Source organism: Convolutriloba macropyga, chromosome 4, assembly GCF_964194025.1.
Source record: "Convolutriloba macropyga chromosome 4, txConMacr16.3, whole genome shotgun sequence".
NCBI lineage: Eukaryota > Metazoa > Xenacoelomorpha > Acoela > Convolutidae > Convolutriloba > Convolutriloba macropyga.
The window spans coordinates 15,432,169-15,455,232 of record NC_134471.1 but is presented as its reverse complement, the minus strand read 5'-3'; the positions used below and the strand labels follow the sequence as shown (position 1 = coordinate 15,455,232).

Genomic DNA, 23,064 nt, shown 5'->3' with positions numbered 1-23,064 from the left:
AATGACAGCTTGTTTGTACGGTCATTCATTTTAGCACTTAGGGTGGCTAACTTGAGTTCATCGAAAGCTGGTAGATCTGCTTTTAGAAGCTTTATAAAATATATAATAATCCGATACTTTATGAGGTATTCTACTGGTAAGATTTTTTGTTTGATTTTGAGATCAGTGGTCCTGTCAAATTTGGTTCTATTGAAACATGCCTTTATCCCCCAGTTCAGTTGTTTATTTAAAATAACTCGAAGTGATTTTTTAAGACCTGAGAACAGAGCAATTGGGTAATGCAGATGACTTAAAACAGGAGCGTTCAGTAAAGCAGATCTAGTTTTTTCTGGAAATATTTTTTGATGAAGTAAATGACCTTTATGCGAACAGCCATTTTTTAGTACATTTTTTAATTCTTCATCGAAAGAAAGATTACTGTGATATCGAATCAAAAGCTTTTGATAGGTCTAAAAGAGCTCCTGTAACGATGTTTTTTATTGAGATCATATCTGATTTTTCAAAGCAATATAAAAGAGCATCTGTAGTTGACTTTTTTTCTATATCCAAACTGTGTTGTTGCAAGCAGTTTTTTCTTCTCTAAATAAGCTTATATTTGATCTCGAAGGGTTTTGATCTCGAAGAAGGGTGAGCGAAAGGGAAATAAATCCGTCGTAGCCTAGTGGGTAAAGAAGGCAGACTGACATCCTGAAGTTCCGGGGAGGGAGGGGTTCACCCATCAAACATCTATAATCTACTACCCCTGTAGATTAAATGGTACCGAATGTCTTTCGAGAGCAACTCATCTGACATTTGTTTTATGGTTTATGTTTCAAAGCTGAACAAATGCTGAAATATCAAGAAATTTTTTTAGCATGTAGTGCAGTACTCAACGTACGCAACCTATTACCTGAAGAACTTTGCTGTGCGAGCTCGCACATTCATTTTGTTTATAAAAAACAAGACGCTCAAAACTTTCGTGTTTCAGATCTCTACTAGAGTCTGCGATGAATGCTATGAACATAAACTCAGACAGCAGAGGACAACCGAGTGATGGAAGTTGCTACACTTTGCCGTGTAAAGACAGTTGTAAGAGAGACGCCTGGCTTCAGAGGTTGGATGATGCGTTTGGTCCGATCGGCAGCAGCAGTCTGGTGGTACCATATACAGACTTCCTCATACAAATGGGGTCAGTTTTCTTCTTATCTTTAAATATGTAGCGATGTGGTGTAATTGTACCTCATAAATTGATGTTCGCCAATCGGTAACATCGCGTTGTTCAGACTTCGTATGATCAGCTAATCCGTTTTGGTTGCCTTCACTTTATTTTGCGTAAAGTTAATCTATTCGATCAACAAATTTAACAAATTAATAGCTGTCTGAGTGTTTTCTCAAGAAGAAGAGATAAGAGTCAGTAAGTGATTACAGAATACGACACAAATTCCTGATGCCAATCAGTCAGTTGCTTGCCGAATTTCGCATTATTTTCCGCCGTGTTAACCACGAAAAAGGCTCTCCATGATCCTCGGCTCTCAAATTTTAAAATCTCATTGCTGTTGATCTAGGAAAGAAGTTTTTTTCCACTGAAAGATTGATCCTGTACAATGCAATAGAGAACTTACATAAATTCACCAATTATTGCAAACGTGTTGCATTTCTCCTTATTTCGTACTGCTTTTCTGAACAATTGACTGTTTAATTGCTCTCAAACTAAGTTTGTGGCAATTATATTAGTCCTGTCGGTCTTGCGATTTTTCGCTCTACCAATTTTTCATCTGTCCCATTTGACTTTTCGTCCTCAAAAACGGGATAAACAGGTAGCGCCCAGCGGGTATTAAGTGCTCTTAGAGCCTTTCAGCTCACTAGTCTCCAAGTATGTTATTCACAGAAACTCTTTTGGAGACTTATACTTATGGTATGAAGGGTGGTTCTTTGAGGTTGAAGACCCCTACCCCCCATCAGCCCCCGGTGCACCCACCCCCGCCCCCCTCCGTGGCTAGCTACAGACGAAGCCAGCCAGTCGTTTGAGAGCAATTCGCCCGACGTTAGTCGGTTGTTTTTAAGTGCGTTTTCTGCTCACGAATGAGCCGTTCGTCTTGCTGCTCACAAAAACTTTTTACAAACAAGAAATCACTCAGCAGAGAAACATTCAAAATGTGAAAAATATCAATTTTCAATACAAATAAGCCTTTTTAATTGCTCTCAAACGAATTTTGTGGCAATTATATTAGTCATGTGGTCTTTTTATGCTGAATTAGTTTGTGTGAATTCTGTTTTCTTTTTTTCTGTTCAGGAGGATGGATCTTTGCCTCGCATGATTCATTGTCTTTTCTATGTCTCGAATGCAGAACAATGAAATGTATTCGTTTTTCTTGATTTTTTAATTTGATTTTTAAAAATCAAGAATTAGTCTTTCTCTTACGGTGTTCCCTACATTGCGTCCATATTCTCCACATTCTAGTTTGTATAATTCTAGCTTTGTCTTGGCCCCTAAATTTATATTTGTTATTTTGATTTTTTTTCGGTTGTTTAAAAATTGAATGATTTCAGCTTTCTTAGATTTTCGTCATTTCTTAGGTTTGCAATTGATTTCTTTCAACATAAGGCAGTACTGAGAGCTTGCTAGAAAAAATTTCCATTCAGTACCATTTATTGCAATTTTCTTTAGGCATTAGTATTGTTTTTAAGCGATCTTTTGCCTTTATTATTGTTGCTTATGTTTTTTTATGTTTAATTTATTTTTTGAATTAGTATGAAATCATGTCTAGAATATATACGTCAAGGAAAAAGTATGTGTTGTTTTGTCTTAATTGCAGTGATTAAAAATCTAATTGTAATGTTTTCAGATTCTTAAATTTGAGCATTCTTTTTTGAAAAATTTAACTTAGTTTCTAAGATTATTATCTGCCGTTTGCTTTCGCGATCTTTTTGAGATTGAAATCATGAATTATTTGAGGGCAATTAATAGTTTTGCAGGTTTTTCAGCCTATCAGTATTTTGACCATCCTAATTTTTCGTACTTTTTTAACGTTACCAATTGTTTCTGTTAATATAAAACTTTGCTGCATTTTGTTTCTCTTGGTGTCAGTGGTATAAATTTCACCGATTTTTGGATCAAACCTGGGGAGGTTATGAGTTAATGATTTAATACAAAAGGTAGCGGCTTCAGCTGCAATTACGGTTTTTTGTGAAGTTTTGAGGCTTCGAGTTGCTTCCTGAGTTATTCCGGCTATGTTTTTTATTTCGTCGTCAAGATTTTTGTTACGACCATATGACGTCACAACCACTTCTGGCTCATTCGTTCATGCAATTTCAACTGAAACGCGTGCGTGACGTCATTTTTCGCTCTTAGTGGAGCTAGTTTTTGTTCATTCGCGTGCTTAAATTTTTGGTCACACGTGACTTACCTCTCTCTCAAAAATGACTTCCACACTTTGAAATTGGCTTTTGTTTACTTTAATTCCAAGAGATAGGTCAAGTGGATGTGTCACTCTAAATAAAGGTTATTTAAGAGCAGCTGAAAGATGCATCTATAACTTAAACAGATTTTTAATCAAAATATAACATCTCAGCCTTCAATGAAAACACTTTTTTTCTGGTCTGTCTTTTTTACTGTTTTTTTTAGACTGCAGATCTACAAAGCTATTGCGGCTATTTTCTGGCAATCTGCCAGCTATGTCTTTATTTGTTGGTCTGTTTTACTTCAGTCCATTCTCCAAAAATCGGAGATTTTTGTCTAGATTATTTTCTCGCCTCTTCGGATGGAATTTGTCTTCTTAGTAGACCATGGTAACGACAGCGTTTCGTTAGATTTAATATGAGCACATTTTCTGCGCTTCAGTCTCTCCTTTGCTTTGTCCCTCCTTTGCGAGTTGAGCTGAGGAATTTGTATGAGCCCTGCTGTAATAGCATTGTTGGAAACTATTTCTGTTCTCTCGGTTGAAGGTTTTCTATGTTGACCAAGACTATTTGCCGATATTCAATGCAACTATTACATTTAAATCAGATTTATAATATTTATTGATTTATTATGCACATATTTCATGTATTCATATCTAAATGCAAAAATTGGGGATTACGCGTGAATACAAGTCATTATTTTGTGTGCAGAAGATTTTGATCCAAATTAGATTTAATTCTTACTCTGAAACTGATGCAGGATGACAGGAGGGTACGCGGAGTTCATCTACGAATTAGAGAAGACGTGCTTCAATCTGGTCCAGAGCTGTGTGGACACTGGACTGCGACAGCAGTTTCCATTCAAACCGATGAGCTCCACCAAGAGACGAATCATACACGAGTTAGCTGAGTACTATGGACTGGAGTCACAGGCGTATGATGAGGAACCCATGAAACATGTGGTCATTTTCGGGTACAGGTACGTGTAAAGTTTAATATGCAATTATAGCCTGCTATATCTATGTAAAAACCGCTGTACAGCTCTGCGAAGCTGTAAGCTGAGCTTAGCTATATTACGGTACTCTTGGTTTTACGGCTCGAACCGGCAGGAGCACTGGTTTTCTACAGCGTTTTTGCCTGAAGTACTAATTGTTCAGGTCGAATTTATTTCTAAAAGTAAGTACACGCACGCAGTTGAGTGTATGTCTTTTTGTCCCTGAATACAGAATTTTTCTCTTTTGACAGAACAGTGCTTAAATTTTGCAGACTATCTGTGTAAATTTTTGCTTTAACGTTTCGACTTTCTCCAGATATTGTGAGTTTTTGAGTGATTTACTTACTTGCGGTCTCAAAAACGGGATAATCTGTTCAAGCCTGAGGCACTAGTGTCCGAGCAGCTTATTAGGGCTCTAACTGTACGGTTCACCAAAGCTGCTGAATAAGCAGAACTGCCTGGCGTGAATGACAATTTCGTCTTAATTGACTCCCCCTCCCCCACCAACTCCACTCTTTTCTGATGTGAAAAGTTTTGAAAATGAGCATCCGTTAACTGGATTTAGAATTATTTTGACAATTTTTAATCAACTCGAAAGCATTACAGTGCACCTCACCTTTGGCCGGCACCGTAGGTATCTAGTCATTATACCTTTAAAGGACCGAATCCCAAGCCATGAAGAGCAGCGCATCGGTACGAAAATTATCTAGGGTCCAGCTCTTTGGAGTTGATTCCCCGTGAGCCTCAAGTCTCCTTGAACCATCTTTCGGGAATTAACAGAGCTCGTGTTGTGTGTACCAAACATGTAGTGTAGCCACTCTTTATCATATTAACTCTGCAATCATAATTGTAACACTACTCTGATGTTATTTCTGTGGCTATGACTGCATCTACTTTATCTGATACTCATTCAAATACTAATTGAGCGCAGGGATCACGCAGTTTTCGCTTCCAATACTCATCTTTCAGTCATACAGTAAAGCAGTCATCTCAACCTCACTAGAGCAGACATCTCAATCACAGTAACCATGCATTTGTTGCCTACTAGGTTCAGGTTGATTAGAGTTCACAAAAGACTTCAATTGGAGTCTAGCCAATTCACAACTGAATATTCAAATTTCATCTAGTTACGGTTGAAAATGTTGTCAATGAACGAAAGATGGTCGTACAGTCTCGAAAATCAACAAGGCATTACACTATAGCTTTGGGCACCATCCACAAGCTAACTTTTGTTGTAATTGATTAGTAGCCGCCGTTATCCTCTCGACCGAATAAGATAGCGCACATTTTTTTTGAGGAAATTTTTTTATATTTTCGTTTTGAGGATTGTATCTAAAACTGAGCGTGTTGCATTCGTTTAAGGAATCGAGTGAAAATACCAGACTCTAGTTTGACATCTGTGATAGCAAAGCGCATCAAAGAGAATTCCAAACAACAACCTGCACCTGGTGTTATAAGTATTCCCAGGAGTAACACAGCCGGCAGTCTCTCATCTTTCCCAGCTCCTTCCAGGCCACCTTGGGGACCACCGAGGGATGATACCAGGACGACAGGGTATTCCAACCAGCAGGACTCAGATGGCTGGACAGTTGTTGGAAGTGCACAGTTTACTCAATCTGCAGGCAGTATTGGTCAACCTAAGGTGACTTCATTATTTTCGTAACGAAAAAACTTTCAAAAAACACTTTTGACCTTGGTTGGTTATAATAAGTTCAATTATATCCTTGAAAACTAGTTTTCTAGTGAACGGAATAAGTGATCTTATTGTCCGTGTTATCTAAGCGACAATTTATACAACATGGGTTTTATGAATAAATTATATACTGGCTAAACTAAAAGTAACGTGTTAGTTATTTTGCTGCGAAGATGTATTTGTTGGCTTCTGTGTTTCGTTGTCGCTTCTGTATTTTTTTTCGAGCTGCTGGCCTTAAAAAAGTAACTTTGTTAATTGTAGCAATTATATTAGTCTTGTCGGTCTTTTATGCGATTTTTCGCTTGACCGATTTTTCGTCTGACCCATTTGTCTTTTCGTCCTCAAGAACGGGAAGCAGGTAGCGCCCAGCGGTCATTAAGTGCTCTTAGAGCCTTTCAGCTCAAACTGTTTCGGAGACTTATACTTCTGGTGTGAAGGGCGGTTCTTAGATGTTATAGACACCGCCACTGTTGACCAAACCAACCCCCCCCCTCCCACTATTGCCCTACCCCCCACCGCGCTGTTGCCCCACCCCATCAGCCCCCCGGTGCACCCCCACCCCCGTGGGTCATTTTTTGAGTTTTTTCAGCCCTAGGTGTCAAGGAACCTCCTCTAGAGTTTCATAGTAGGTTACTGCATAGTTTCTAGGGGTAGTGGAATGATTTCAACATTTTAACACCACGAATTTTAGAATTTTTTGACAAAACGTGCAATTTTTTTCAATTTTTTTTGACATTTAATTTTCATTATTCACATCTGTCCAGACGTAGGGACTAAAAAACCTTCTTAAGCGTTTGATAATAAGATATCGAAATTTTTTTTTGCCATGGAATAGTTTTCATCTTTTTAATATCACAAATTTTAGCAATTCTTTATAAAACTTGCATCTTTTCAAGTTTTTTGAATCTTTTCGTCGTTTTTTTGGATCAGCCTCTTTGTCGTTTTTGAGGCTCCAGCCTCAAGAGCCAAGAAACTCCCTCTAGGGTTTGACAATAGGTTACTGTATAGTTTCTAGATGTAATAGATTTTTTCCTGTAAAACTTGCATTACAAATTTTAGCTTTTTTTTGAAAAACTTGTAATTTTCAATTTTTTAAACGTTTTTTTTGTCATTATTCAGTTTTTTCAGCCTCAGGGCTTAGAAAACCCTGCGTTTGGGTATGATAGTAAGTTACTGGAAAACTGTTTAACTTTTAAACTAAGTTTTTTTGTCTTTTTTGGGTTTCTCTAGCCTCAAGAGCCGCTCAACCTCCTGTAGGGTTTGATAATATGTTACTGCATAGTTTCTAGATGTAATGGAATGTTTTTCAAGATTTTGATATCACGAATTTAAGCAGCTTTTTGAAAAATATTTGCAAATTTAAGTTTTTTGAATCTTTTTGATTTTCTTGATTTTTGCGGCACCAGGGTACTAGGGACCTCCTCCAAGGTTTGATAATAACTTGTTGCATAGTTTCTTTAGTTATTGGAATGGTTATCAATATTTTAATCTCCAGCTTTAGCATTTCCTTGATAAAATTTAAATTTGTTCCAAATTTTTGGAAAATTATCATATTCAAAGTTTATGGATCTTTATGAGCCAGTGAAACTATTTAAAGCTGGAAATAGGGATACTAGATAGTCTTTCGAAACAATGAAATGATTTTGAAGATTTTAATATCTTGAATTTTAGCAAGATTTCAAAGTTCGCGATTGCTTTCAAAATTTTCCGATATTTTTGTCCTTTTCTGAGTTTAACGATGAATACTGGCCGACGAAACTTTTTAAGTCTTGCAAATGGGTTACTTGACAAAACTCCAGAGACAAAAAATGGTTTTGAACGTTTGTTGACTGCGAAATCTGGAAACTTTCTTTTTAAATTTTGCAATTTTTTAAAATATCAGTTTTTTTTTCTATTTGATTTATTTACTAACAAGGCTAGACAACTAAAAGTTGCAGAGTCGAACCAAGCTAAAGCTAGCCTCTCTAAACCGTTGCTAGCTGCTGACGAAGCCAACTGCCGCCGGTCGGTTGAGAGCAATTCGCCCGACGTTAGTCGGTTATGTTTGATATTTCGGTGCCACACTTGTTCTATTGATGATTTTATGTGTGTGGCGTCATTTTTGACTGGATTTTTAACTGAGCTCGAAGTTCAACTGCGTGATTAAATTCTTTTTATCAAATGACTTACCGAGTCCCTCAATCATTTTTTTACACTTACATTGAGGTTACTAAACCTTTTCGAGGTCAAGAAAAGCCATGTGTATCAAAGGCAGCTACTAAGGGTTTTTGAGTAAACGATATTCAAGAATCTGGCTTTAGCTTGAAAAGTAACTTTTTTAGATGTGAAAATAAGTCATCTTTATAATTTAATTTGATCAGATAATTAGCTCTGTTGTCAAGTATGTTCTACGGCACGTAAGTCTACTTCTATTTCGCTGCTATTTCAGCAATTTGCTGTCTATATTTTTATTAGTAGCAAAACTCGAAAGCTGTGATTTCAGTCAAACAACACTAGACAGATAAACGACATCCACCAGTCTTTTCCACTGGGTACAGCCACCAATTGGGCTTCTAATTTTGCTATCCCGGGCCAGCAAAGTTCACAAAACATAACCGCTCATCCGACTAGCAACATAAACTGGCCTATTGCTGCTCTTGAATCTGTAGCAGGGCCAGAGGGGCAAATCTCTTCGCATCACCAATCACAAAATTCCCAGTGGGCTCACTTAAATTCTCAATGGGGCTCACAGAATTTGCAGATAAATTTTCAGAATGTGCACTCACCCAGTAATTACGAACCAGATTGGACGCATGCAGATTCGCGTGGTGCCGGAATTATGCAAGCTAATTCGTTTCAATTCACGTTAGTATTTTCATGACATAGTTACACAGCATTCTAGCCATTTGTTTTTCCCAGTGTGAATAAATTTAGGATACTGCTGGCTGTTTTGTGGATTTTGGCAAAAAAGTTGTTTTGAAAACATTGTGTTAGAGTTCACGGGGAAATATATATTTTTTGCGGTTTGAAGCGGGGTTCTTCCATTGGTTTTTTAACCTAAATTTGGATTTTTTTAAAATAAATTTACGCCATAACCCGTACGAGAATTTAGTAAAATTTTGTCTTTTCTGATTTCATTTTTATAAAAATATATTTTGTTTTCGCCTCTGTTCGTCTTTTGTCTGTCAAGTTATTCCTGCATGAGGTGCTAAGTTATCTATTCTCTAATTCTTGGGTCTTAGATATGAAAGATTGGTTTTGAATACATTTACAATAAAGTTATCTACATTTTACTGGATTTTATTTATTTTTCACTACATTTTGAAACTTATTTTGTAAGTTTTCTGACATTATTTTAATAAAATTTAAAGCCAAAGAAATTTTTTGAGCCAATAAAACTTTTTATAGCTTGTGCGTGTTGATAATGGGTGGATTTTAGCGTAGTTAAATTTAAGTTTTATTTAAGTTTGTTTAATTTTTGTCTCTACTTGGTTTGTGATGTTCAGTTGGTGTGCTGATCAAATAGTAGTTTCTAGAGTTTTTTATTCAAATCGGTTTGTATTTCAAGACTTCTCTTGCTATGGCTTTTGGTTTTGTCTGAAATTTCCCGCACGCCGGAAGCTTCAAAACAATGATTGGTTCCAACGCTCTCCAACTGGTTTTATGTTCATGACGTCAGATGCGTACTAAAATATAAGTTTTAAGTTTTGTTATTAATTGTTCTCAAACGAAGTTTGTAGAAATTATATTAGTCCTGGTTTTTTCTAAGGCAATTTTTCGCTTGACCGATTGCTCGTCTAACACATATAACTTTTCGTCCTCAGAAACGAAATAAACAGCTAGCGCCCAGCGGGCATTGAGTTTACTTAGAGCCTTTCAGCTCACTAGCCGCCAAGTACAAGATTCACAGAAACTCTTTTGGAGACTTATACTTGTGAAGGGTGGTTCTTAGAAGTTAACCCCCCAACACCACACCCCCCCCCCCCCCAATCCTCATCCCTGCACATCGTTCAAGCCGTAAGGGCCCCGTGCAGCCAAAGATCCCCTCCCATCGTTGCCCCCCCCCCCTAATGCCCCCGGTTCACCCCCCCCCCCGCTGCGCTCATCTCACGCCCCTTCAATTGAGCTAAAGCTAGCCTCACTAAACCGTTGCTAGCTGACACGAAGTCAACTGCTCGCCTGCAATTGGCCCGACGTTAGTCAGGGCAATTCACTCTACCTTTTTGATCACGTTTTTCGTTTTACATAAGTCACGATTTTCACGCTTGACTTATGAATTTTAATTCTTTCACGCATTGAATTACGCAATGTAGTGAATACAGGCAAAGACAAAATAGCAAAATAAAAAATCAAAAGAAACAGGGGCAGCATATAAATCCCGGTCATTAAGTCATAGTGCATTCGGTTATGAAAGGCCATTAAAGCAATTGCTAGCTGACATTAGTATTATATGCTTAATAGCGTTCAGTTTAAAAGCTGAATTAAGTGTAATTTTAGAATCTAACCGAATATGCAGAATTTGCGCACCAAATAAAGAGAAATTGGCACTTGGAAAAATTGTGTCACTTTCTATCTCTTATTTTTTCTTTTTCTGTTTCAATCCTTGTGTGCGTCAAGCGGGTCAACGGCGGATATTTTCCGGCAGTTTTACGGATATGTTGTTTGTTTTTTTTTCTACTTGGCTTGTGAAGTTCATTTAGTCTGCTGATCAACTTGTATGTTCTGGAGTTTTTAATAGCCGTTAGCTGAGGCTATTTTTGGCCTTCTTTTTTCTTCATTTTGTCAACAGGATTTCTAATACGACCATATGACGCTACAATCACCACTTCAAATCTGCTTTTTGTTCATATGTTAATGCAATTTCAATTGAATTGCGCGAGTTACGTCATTTTTCACTCTTAGCGGAGAATATTTTTGTTCATTCGCCTGATTAAGTTTTGGACTGACTTACCTCTCTCAAAAATGAATTTTCTGACTCTGAAATTGACTTTTCGTTACTTTATTACAACAAGATATGTTCAAATTAGTACGTGTCACTCTATCTAAAGTGTGTTTAAGGGAAATTAATAGAAGCAGCAATACGTTAAACAGATTCTTTCAAAATATAACATCTCAGCGTTTAAAAAATTCCTGTTGGTCTGTTTTTTGATACCGCAGATCTACAAAGCTATTGCGGCAATTTTCTGGCAATCTGCCAGCTATGTTCGTTCAATTAGGATTGTATTTCATGACTTGTCCTGCTTTGGTTTTGTCTGACAGATTAGATTTCCCGCACACCGGACGCTTCAAAACAATGATTGTTTCCAATGCTCTCCAACTGGTTTTATGTTCATGATGTCAGTTGTTACGCTCAGTAGCGATAGTTTTCAACGCAGCTGAGTGATCAATAGCGGCCGTCAGCCTCTTCGGCTATTGTTTAGGCGCTCTCCTTTTAACTTTTTCAACCTTTTTTGTTTACCCTTTTAGCCTTTTTTGTTTTACACAAGTCACGACTCGCTTTTATCTTCTCACTTACCTCACTGGTTCAACTGAATGTTGTTAAGATTTCATTCAACATTTTAACCACTATTAAGCTTATTGTCCTCCAATTTAGATGATGATTTCGCAGTGTTTGTCGACTCCAATGAAACTGCGGACCAAATTAGAACACTTCTGACGCTTAGAAAAAATGCTGTCGTCAATTTTTTTTTTTATTTTTTCTCAAACTATTTAATCCCAACGTTGATCAGTGAGGTCAACGGAGGCTATTTTCCGTGAAATAAAAAGCTTTTATTTATCACTCCATCAGCTCAGTTCTGATTTTAAGTATATCTATTCTAGAGCCCGCGAATCTTGTGAAAAATCTCCTTTTGCGCTATTCATAGTTTGAAGCCTGAGGTGTGACTAGCCATTACAATGATTACAAACAGTTATAAACTTGAAATTTGGTCAAGTACTTATTAATTGCTCTCCGACGAAGCTCGAACGGATTATTGTTAGTGTGTTTCAATGAAAATTTTTACCTTGCCGCTTTTGACTATTCGTTTAACTTTCAGCCCCCTAACTCTGTACTTGAAGTAATTTGTTACACTCAATAGCAGTGGGTTTTAGATTAATTGAGTGATAGATTTTTTTAATTATAAATGTAGTACCTCAAGTGTATTTGACAACAGCTTTTTTTACTCTAATGGATTTTCTTCTAATATTGTGTATGCTTTGAAAGGACTGGTAGTGTAAAAGGTTGTTAACATGTTATTGAGTTTAAGATTTTGGCACGACTAGTTTTTTGAGAAGCAAATGGAAAAAGGTAGTTTTGGACCTCTCTTGTTCCTTTCGTTTATGTGCGTGAAAATTTTTTTCACACGATTTACCCAACTTGCAACAGTGCTTTTCTTCCATTCTCAAAATGACTTTATTTTTTTCCAAACATGTAAATTAATTGTATAACCGAAAGGTTAAGTTTACATGCCTTTAATAATATAGGAATATATATTAAAATAATCAAAATTATAAAAATCTGCTGGTTATTGATTGTTGTTACCCATTAAGCTGTTCGTTAAGCGTCCTATATATAAAATTAAGATGCGAATGATCCTAATTGTCTGTCTATCGGTATATTAGCATGCTGAAATTTCAAGAACTCTGTTAAAGTTCTTTTGAAAAGAATTTTTCCCGTCGCTCTTACATTAAAAGGTAACATAATCCACTTTTGTATGCTCTTCAAAATGAGTGATCTTTGACTCTGCTTAGCATACTTTGGGGTGGACTTTAATTACTAATTCTTAATTAGGCAAATAATTTGTGGAGTTAAGGGCAATTGAGGGTGTGTTATTAATAGCCGCACAGCGATAGCTGGGGCTATTATTGGCCTTCTCTTGGTTTTTTACAATTCAAAGAATTTGAATTGTATTGGGGCGCTGTCTTTTTTTTTAAGTTCTGTTCACACATTTTCATGATTTTTGAAGTCAAATTGGAGTAGTGATTTTGGTCACGCCGAAACAGGAAATGGAGCGAAAAAGCGAGTGGTTTTGCGGCGCGAATTTTTTTCGCTCTAATTTTAAAGTAGAGTGAGAAAATGGTGTTTGAACAAAAATTCGGTTTCTCGGTAGTGGTTTTTTGTTCACATGCGGCAATTTCACTCTGATTTTTACTGTTTTTTCGATTTTTTGGATCGGATTTTTTTCTAAATGGTTTTCCCAATCCATTCAAAGCTCATTCTAGGCCTAGTTTTTTGTGTGAATTAAATTTTCATTTCTCGTTAGTGGTTTTTTTGTTCACATGCGGCATTTTCACGTTTTTTTTTCTTATTTTTTTTATCAGAATTTTTTTAAAATGGTTTTCTCAATTCACTCTTAGTCCACTCGTAGGTCTGGTTTTTCTGTTTAGTCAATAAAAATTCTTTGAATTGTACGTCAGGACGTGTCCTGCTATGTTTTTTTGTTTCGTCGTCATGATTTTTGTTACGACCATATGACGTCACAGCCACTTTTTGTTCATTCGTTCACGCAATTTCAACTGAATTGCATGTGTGACGTTATTTTTCGCTCTTAGTGGAGCGAGTTTTTTGTTCATGCGCGTGATTAAATTTTTGGTCACATTTGACTTACCTCACTCTCAAAAATGACTTCCTCAATTTGAAATTGACTTTTATTTACTTTAATTCAAAGAGATAAGGTCAACTGGGCGTGTGTCATTCTAAATGAAGGTTATTTGAGATCAGCTAATAGAGGCAGCAATAACTTATACAGATTTTTAATCAAAATATAACAGATCAGCCTTCAATGAAAAGACGAATTTTTTTGGTCTCTCTTTTTTACTGTTTTTTTTTAGACTGCCGATCTACGAATCAATTGCGGCTATTTTCTGGCAATCTGCCAGCTATGTTTTTAAATGAAGGTTTTTTGAAGGCAGCTGCCAAAAACAAGACTTAAATCTGAATCTAATTGAGACAGCATATTTTGTTGATTTTTTAGTATTTTAGGGTCTCATTTTGATTGGTATTTTGAGACAGCAGGTTTGCAAAGCTATCGCTGCTATTTTCTGGCAATCTACCAGACATGCTTCTATCTCAAGGGTGTCAACGGTGGCTATTTTGTGGTAATCTGCACGCTGTTGAATGCTCTATGCTTGATTAACTTGACTTATGCAAATTGAAAGCTCCAAACCTTCATTGACTGAGCTTGTTGCAGATTCGATGTCTCTAATTTTGTTTGGAAACTGAAACGTAAAAACAACAGAAATATTGCTTGTCTTATTACTGAGGCAATTGCATCGGAGTAATGATGTTTCCTTGTATCTTTTTGATACTCTCATATTTTAGTAGACATGGTGTTGGTGAAGAGGAACCTGAGCCGGGTCTGGTCAGTTTGGGACCTGTGAGGTCAATGAGATCCAATGCAACTTCTGTCTCTTCGAATGCTACTATCAACAATCATTTGCAAGCAGAAACAAACATGAACAACAGATATATGTTGATCGATCATTTTGACAGCTGAGCTGGAAGAAAATTTAAAAAATTGACATGTATAATTTGAAGTTTATTTGTGATCATGGAACTGTTTGTTAATAAAGGGCTTAAATGACGGGGTTTTGATTGAAGAAGAAGAAGAAGAAAAACACTTTATTGTATTCCGTCGTCTGTCAGTTACTATATTAACTGTTATCTAGAATACACAGTGTATATTAATAAATGAAGTGAGAAATGGAAAAGAGAGAATGTTTAGAGTCGGTTATGAAGATATTTAGATTCACAATTTTTTTCTCATCCTTCCTAATATTCAGGTGGGGGTTGTAATAATTGTACTTTTTATGTAATGCCCAAGTCGACAGCGAGGATGGCTTGTTTAAATTTTCTTTTCCATGTTTGGTGAGAGCGCTTTAACATTTTATCAAACTCTACTGTTGGTCTTAGAGTGTTAATACGGCTAATAGTGCTAAAAAGGTATGATTTGGAGAGGTACAGGCTTTTTGCTTTTGTTGGAAGAAGCCACAGTTTTGTTCTGCTATTTGTATTATATGAGAAATTTGGGAACTGGAGCGTTCTAAACGCTTTCGTGCTGTTTGTAACAAGTTGTGCTGCATAGCTAATGGACCGGTATGATATTATTTGCTGGGCAGTGGGGATTGAATAAAATTGTTTCACCCTTCGAAGTGACCTCTCTTTGTTCCTAACGGCCACACGACACCCCCAATTTATCTGTTTGTCTAGTTTTAGCAGGTTTTCTTTTGTGATACCATTCAGTATGAGACATGGATAATGTATATGGCTCAATACAAGACTTTTCAGGAGAGCAATGAGAGTTGGTTCTGGCAGTGCACCTTGTAAGCTTTTGATAGCTTGAATCCCCGCTTCCATAGATTTAGGCATTTTGTTGATTTGGTCATCAAAACTTAAATGCCTGTCGAGCAATATGCCAAGGAATTTGACAATTTTTGATTGCTTCAATGATTTCCCTTCGATATTGAGTTCATGGTCTTTTATAGAGTCTGAGGCACGGGGTTTGCAAAAAATGCTAAACTGAGTTTTTGAAATATTGATCATCAGTTTGTTTGCACGGAAGTATTGAATGATTGTACAGCACAAATAGCAACTAGTTTTAAGTGAAGGTCCCAATTTTCTTCGCCTATTTTTCGTCTGACCGTTTTCAGTCTGAGGAGGTTAAGTAGTATGCAAAGAGAAATCCCGAGTTATAGGTTGGACGTTTTTATGGTTTGCTTATCCAGAAAAAGCATGGTGATCAGTAATTACTGAGAATGTTTTCAATTTAATGAGGTAAATGGTAATTTTGAAGTCTTGGAAGACGTTTTCTTAGAGCTATAGGAGCTGCAGAAGATTTCCTTTAGCTGCCAACATTTACTATTTAAATCTTATTGCTGCAACTTTTTATCCGTTTGTGAAAATATAGCTCTTTTCGCATACCTGGGTGCGCATGGCCGAAAATGGGTTGGGCCAAAAATTTTAGCTAGAAAAAATTTTTCAGGATGACAACGCCGAACAAATTTGTCAGTTAAAGGGGTTTTAACTGCTCTCAAACGAAGTTTGTAGCAATTATGTTAGTCCTGTGTGCTTTTTTATGCGTTTTTTCCCTTGACTGATTATTCGGCTGACCCGTTTAACGTCTCGACCTCAAAAACGGGGAAAATAGGTAAAACTCGGACGGCATCAAGTAGCTGAGCAGCTCTCTGAGAGTCTTACTGGTCTCTTACATGCCATTACCTAACACTGTTTTGCGGAGACAATTTTATTATGCGAAGGGCGTTTCTTAGTCTGAAAAGTTTGATGCCCTCTGTTACGCCAACCCCCCTTCCCCGTCCACCCTCCTCCAACCCGGCGATTTGGACCCCTCTCGCAACCCTACCCCCAGCACTTGACCCCCATCTCACTCCGCTCACACTCACAAGATGCATCCCTAAGCCCCAGCTGGCTAATACCGAAGCTCAACTCTCGCCTGTCATTTAAGAGCAATTGGCCCGACGTTAGTTGGTTGTTAAATAGCCGCCGTCAGGCCTCAACATCTATTATTTAGGGGCTCTCCTTTTTTAAATGTGGTTTATCTTTTTGATCACGTTTTTCGTTATATATAAGTCATGATTTTCGCGCTTGACTTCTGACTTACCTCACTCACTGTTTCAACTGAATGGATTTTAAATTCTTTAACGCACTGAATTGGACAATGTAGTGAATACGGCCAAAGTCAAAAGAGCAAAATCAAAAGAAACGGTATAAACATATATGGCCCGGTCATAAGGCATTAGGTTATCAGAGTTCGTTAGAACGATTGCTGGCGGGCAATAGTATTACGGTTAAAAACCTTCTGTTGAGAAGCTGAATTAAATGTTATTTTAGAATTTAACCAAATATGCAGAATTTACTAACCAAATAAGAACACTTTGACACTAAGAAAATTTCCGTCAATTTCTATCTCTTAATTTTTTCTGTTTCAATTCCAATGTGCACCCCGTGTGTCAAGCGGCTATTTTCTGGCAACTTGCCGGCTGGCTATGTTTGTCTATTGTTCTGAATTTTTTTGATTTTTCATTTTGTTCGATTTTGGCGATATTCGCATTCAGAATCTTAGCAACTTTTTCTTTACTTTTGCTTCTATTTTTCTCTTATATATTCAGCCAATTATCTGTGAGCCTCAGCATTCATAATTTTGCAGAGATTCTTCAGGAAAATTTGTTTCGAAACAACTAGAAAAGGGATTAGCAAGATGTCTTGCAATATTTGCGTATAATCCAGTTTTAGATGCCCTTTATTGAAACGGTTATGTCTAATGACTATTGATAATGATAATAATCCCTCTAACCTCTCCTTGAGGAACAGCACTGTGCCCTGCTGCAAAAGAAATAGCGCGTACGTTTGTCAGTTTTTTTGTAGAACAAAACACTTGATTTATGTTAGTGTTTCAAACAAAATCGGGTTCATGGGACTCAATGGCGGCTTTTCTAGCAAACTGCAGGGTATCCGTTTCCCTCTTTCTTTTTTCCATTTCATTTTCTTTTTCGGATTTCTATTTTTTATTGTATTTTAGGATTTTCGTTTAAAAATTAAATACAAGCTTTTTCAAATTTTGGTTTCGAACGATTTTTGAAGCAACCATCGTAAATGTTCGTCTTTTTTCTGTCAATTTTTCATTGAACGTTTTGAAGTCTTGAGTGACCTTTACACCCATGACTGTATGCTGTTTACGTGATCTAAATCTCATGGATTCACTCAGCAGCTGAACTCGTTCAGCGGTAGTTTATTATTGACGTTGGGAAAAATTTTGCGACAAAATTGGTGCCATTTTTCTGACTTCCAATCTACAAAGGCTCCTGAAAAACGTAGCTGCTAAACCACACCGGAGTAAGCTGCTATATAATCGAGCGCCTTCTAGTCGTTCAAGAAAAAATCGTCCGTCGTTTGACAGTGATGTTTGTTTTATGCTTGAGATCAAACTTGGCTGGCCACTCGCAGTCACTGTTTTAGTTGGCTGAACTGATAAGTAATTTTTAGTGAACAAAGCGTTGTCAAAAATTACGCAGGCGGCAAGTGCAGGTAATGTGCATTGTCATGGAGCACTGACATTGAGTCTTTGCCCTAAATTTAGATTAGGTCGGTTTGGTAGCTGCTCAAAGCCTTAAGTGATGACGATATCATACTCCGGTGTAGAGAAGGAGTATATCATCATTATCTGATCTAATGACCATGTGGAGTACATAACCCCCCGAAATTGAGAAATCTGAACTTTAACTTTGTCAAATTTTTCTTAAACTGCCAAAATTATTCAGAGGTGAAAAATGGCTAATGTCCCCAATTTGGCGGCTCAATTTTTTGATGATGTACTTTTGTGATCAATTTCATAGGGTGTGTAAGGACGCATTATCAATTTGATTGGACCTCTTGGCCTCCTTTTATTTGGATCGAGATTTGGATCGTTTTGTAGCACTAATTTTCTTTCAAGAGTTGTGCAGTTTTCAACTTTTTCATTTCAAGGAAATCATTTTCTAAAGATGATTGGATCTTTTCCTTTTGACCCCCCCCCCCCCCCCCCCAGTTCGTTAGAAACTGAAAAACGGAAAAGATCCAGATGAATTTACTCACTACAAAAAGAGGTGGAGCGAAAAACCCGATAGTGAAGTTTTTCAATGTGCTTTTAGAGGCGAGAGAAATTCGTTGTTGGACAATTTTTTGGCTTTTGAGCGGCATTTTTTACCAGCGGCATTTTGACGACTTCTGTTTTGCACCTCATTTCTAACGAATATTGTTAAGGATGATACATGTCTTCTATTGGTGCCCAGCTGCAATTTTCACATTCCCTCGGAATTTTTGTTGCCCGTTTTTTTTTTCGTTCTGTTTTAGTCTTATAACCTAGAATAAGTGGTTGTCTAATAAGAAACAGATAAACCTATTTAATATGATCAACTGATGATTAATAGTTTTTGTAACTTTGACAATTTGCTTGTTTGTATAGTATTTGTGATTTTTTTTATTTGCATGCATCGGTTGTTCTTTCTATCGTTGCGACCTACAGTCTCCGTAATGACAAAAACGATGGCACTCACATTAGGAATTCATGGCAACAATTCATTAAAGGGGACGAACCACGGAATCATACACTAGCAATCAATTAAAAAGATAATAAACAGGCGTACACATTATCATAAGTACAAAGTTTTTATTACTTCAAAATTGTAAAGATTGTTTCGCAACGGACAAAAAAATAGAAGCCCAAATTCCACAAAAAGCACAGCCAAATAACAGTATTACTCCGGAAAATGTCACAGTCCACGCAACCAAAAAATTGAACTATAGGGACCAATTTTGGATATCCAAAATTTCCTATTTCTATACCCGTCTTTAAGTACTCCATTAATAAGGACAGCAAAGCTGTTCCAGTACCATCAGATCAATGTACTGTTTTGTTAGAGTGTTAATAAAGGTTGTTCAAAGATGATCTGAATTTTGTTAAACCATTGACATCAAAAATTTATCAATACTCTAGCAAAACAGTACATCGTTTTAATGGTGCTCTAAAGAAAAGTACCAAGAAGAATACAAAATGAAAAAATTGCATTTAATTTGGTTAATAATATATCTCAAATGGATATTTTCCATTGCGATTTTGTTTATTCGCGCTGTTTATTTGGTTTTTTGTAGGGGGTTTGCTTCACAAATCTTCCCGGTAAAATCAGTAGGGGCTTCGATCTATATAATCAGTGACTGAACATCCAAATTTAAAAAACAAACTAAAATTAGTTTCATTGTGAGTATATATTGTTGTAGTGGTGCTAAACAGAAGAACTAACAAAACAATTGTTTTTTTTCAGTGTTTACCTGCCTTTAGTGTAGAAGTTAATCTAGGACTGATGTTACATTTTCTATTAAGAGATAGAAATTTCTCACAGAAAAATTGGAGATTCCTATGCTATGGTTTAAAGGCAGAATCTACCCAAATTTTGTATATATGAAAATGTTTGTCTTGTCACTATCTTTCTAATTGATTACGAGTTGCTCACTTTTTGATTTATTTTTGTTAAAAGTAGCGATTTTGAAAGTAGTTTTTTATTTTGATTGCTATGTTGAACTTCTTTTGTGTTTCAACTGAGCAGTTGTCCTCAACTGTTTTCCTCAGAAGATACCAAAAATTAGTTTTGCTTAAAGTTACTCCCTTTTGCCAATTTGGATAGGTGGTCTAGAACAATTAGAGAACTTTTTTTGATGCCTCATTGATTACAGCCAGGCTTTGTTTCAACTCTGATTCGCCTCGTCTCAACTCTGCCCCGTTCACTATAATCAGTTCGTAGATGCCAAAGTAGTGCTCTAAATATTACTTGTTCATTCGTAAGCCTCCATCTATGTACAGTCTGATGTGGTTTTTAGCGGCTGTTGTCGTCTTCTGAATTTCTAACTAGGCCAACAGTGAGGGGGATCTGTCGCCCAGAAGATCGAACAAATTTAATTAAAACCAACACCGAAGGTTTAAAAGAAAATGGTGAAGCAAGCGCTACCTTGTCTCTTTTCTGAGTTTTTCCCCTCGTCCACTCTTGCAGGCTGTTAAAAGTGCTTTGTCCCAAAAGACGTTAAATTGAATAGAGAACACCAGCACAAATGTAGAATCCACAGTAAATAGATGCAACTCTCAATCAACTAACAACTTGAGACAAATTCAACTGCAAAATCTTCTATAAGTTCAAAATTTATTCGTGATTCACTCGAAATATAATTAACCAAGTTGCTCACAGTTTCCTAACTGGTCTTGCAACTTTACTGACTGTTTTAAGTTTAGTCCCACTAAACCAACTGCTCACTAGCTCAGTATTTTCTCTCTCTCTCTCTCTCTATCTCAACTTATACACGATAAGCTGATTGCAACTTTTTCTATTTGCCTAACTGTATCTTATCTTAATTAAATACACTTTTAGAACTTAAGTAAACACCGTAAGTCATTTTGACTGATTGATACATCCGCAGGAGGTGTTATCTTCACTAAACAAACAGATTAACGTCAAAGTCCGCGGTCCTTATCGCTCTTATTTGCGCACTCAAATTTGGCGCCTAGTCAATTTCGTCGCTTTTGTTATCCAAAGACTATTGGTCTCCATGTGTAAATATACCGCTAATTCATTCTCGCTAAAGCTAAAATAATGGCTTGGTATGCTCTTCCCAGCATTCCGTGCAATTCCCCATACAAAAATTAGTCAGAAACCAAAATTTCCCAAAAACCAAAAAATTTGACCTCTAGAGGTCAATTAGGGGTCAATAGTCAAGGATGCAGGGACACTTTGGTAAAATTAACTATTGGCGCGGAAAATCCTACCATAGTTACACCTACTCACCAATTTTTATCACCTAACTCCTAATAGAACACGAGCAATGACCGCGCACACTTTTCATCGACCTCCCGGATGACCCCAAATTTCGAAACTTAATAACTTGCGAAGTAGTGGTCAAAACGTCTTCGGGTAATGTTTTCTAGTAACTATAGGGTGCCACCAACTTGCCTGCCAAGTATCATGACCAACGGATCAGCCGTTGCGAGTCATTTGCAATTTGAAAATTTTTAACGAGTCGTGGGTGCCGAAACCCGAAAAATCCGAGTTCGTCAAAATTGACCGGGGTGGTTATTTTTTGTCACTAACTGTCTCAGGTTATCATATTAATACCATTTCAAAGTCATTCGGCCGCTCAAAAAGGCCAATTTCCGGTTTTCGGCACTCGGGTCGTCCCGAAGCACCGACTTCCGGTCGCAATTTGGGAATGAAATTATCACCAGTCGAAAGCCCTTGAAAAGTTACACTAACCCTCCAAAAATCATAGTGCTACTACCAATACTCCACGAGCAATTCAAATTTTACGTTCCGCAGCTTGGGCGTGCGCTAGTTCCGTGCAGGTTGGTGTGGGGTCAAATCCGACCTCAAAATCGGATTTCCCGTACCCAAATTAGTCTATCCCCCAAATTTCAGGTCAATCCGACTTCAACTTTTAGAGAAATTACTATTTCAATTTCCGTGTTAACTATTTTTAGTGAAAACTGCCTATTCTTATTTCAAAATGCTAATAAATTTCTCCCACAACTTCCTAAACCCTTCCAATGATCATGTGCTACATTACTCTGGACTTAATACCCATTGCAACCCTTAGTTCCCCGTGTATCATACTCGAACAGTCATTTTTTCGCTCAAAATATCGAAAACCTTCAAATCACGCCACTTCCGGTGTTAATAGCTTGGAGTTAGGTGGTCGGATTGGCCCGAAAGGTATACCAGCCTGAGAGGACCATTGGGTGTACCTGCCATTAAAATTTGGTAAACGTCCGCTTAATATAACCTCCATGGGGGGGGGCGGGAAACATCGGCTTGATGGTATTTTCATAAAGTGAATAAGTGAGCATTTTATTTGCTTTAAACAAACATTTTCGCAACTAAGCTTCAGTCTTCAGATTATCGTTCTTACTACAAGTTCTTAAATCTATCCTCTGTCGAAATGGACAGTCGTACATACTTCGAGATTATCGTGTACTTGCGTTCAGGGGTTTACCCCAAGAATTGTCATTGGGTCGAGAAAAACAGCATTCGCCGCCGAACCCGAAAATTTTATACAAAAAATGGTCATATATACTTGGTTGGGTCCGATATTCAGGTACTACATCGTTCAAATGCTCGTACGAAGATATCTCAGATGCACAGTTCTAATGGCCACCTCCCCAGATACAATATAATGCCGTTAGTTAATCAAAAATTTAGTGTTATGCATCTTAAAGTCTGGTGCGAAACGGTTATACGCGATTGTTCTACTTGCAATGATAATGCCATCTATCGCCACACTAGAGGACAGATGAATTTTATTTCACAGGAAGTCCTCGACCGAGTATGTCGCGAGATGGGTCTAGAGAAGAAGAGAAGATACTGTTATGAATTGTTTAAAAGGTAAGAAAATCATTTTTTCGTACAATAATTTCATATATTACGACGTCCAATTCTTTTTAGTTGCCCTGAATTCGACACCTCGCAATACGAGCCTATTGCATTAGACGTTGCTCATCCTAAATACAATTGT

General features: G+C 37.1%; 1 protein-coding gene across 2 annotated transcripts in view; it reads left to right on the top strand.

Annotated features, from left to right (window-relative positions):
- LOC142337477 (protein shuttle craft-like) overlaps window positions 1-14,605 on the top strand; it is a 46,583-nt gene extending 31,978 nt beyond the window's left edge. Inside the window, exons 9-13 of one of the 2 annotated variants that reach the window (XM_075386727.1) lie at window positions 968-1,168; window positions 4,139-4,357; window positions 5,735-6,014; window positions 8,548-8,909; window positions 14,347-14,605. In XM_075386727.1, coding sequence (XP_075242842.1) covers window positions 968-1,168; window positions 4,139-4,357; window positions 5,735-6,014; window positions 8,548-8,909; window positions 14,347-14,518 — 1,234 coding nt within the window. In that variant the 3' untranslated portion in view covers window positions 14,519-14,605. Of the gene's footprint in view, window positions 1-967; window positions 1,169-4,138; window positions 4,358-5,734; window positions 6,015-8,547; window positions 8,910-14,343 lie in introns of both variants that reach the window. The other variant, XM_075386726.1, reaches the window with a different exon arrangement.
- Window positions 14,606-23,064: the final 8,459 nt, after the last annotated feature.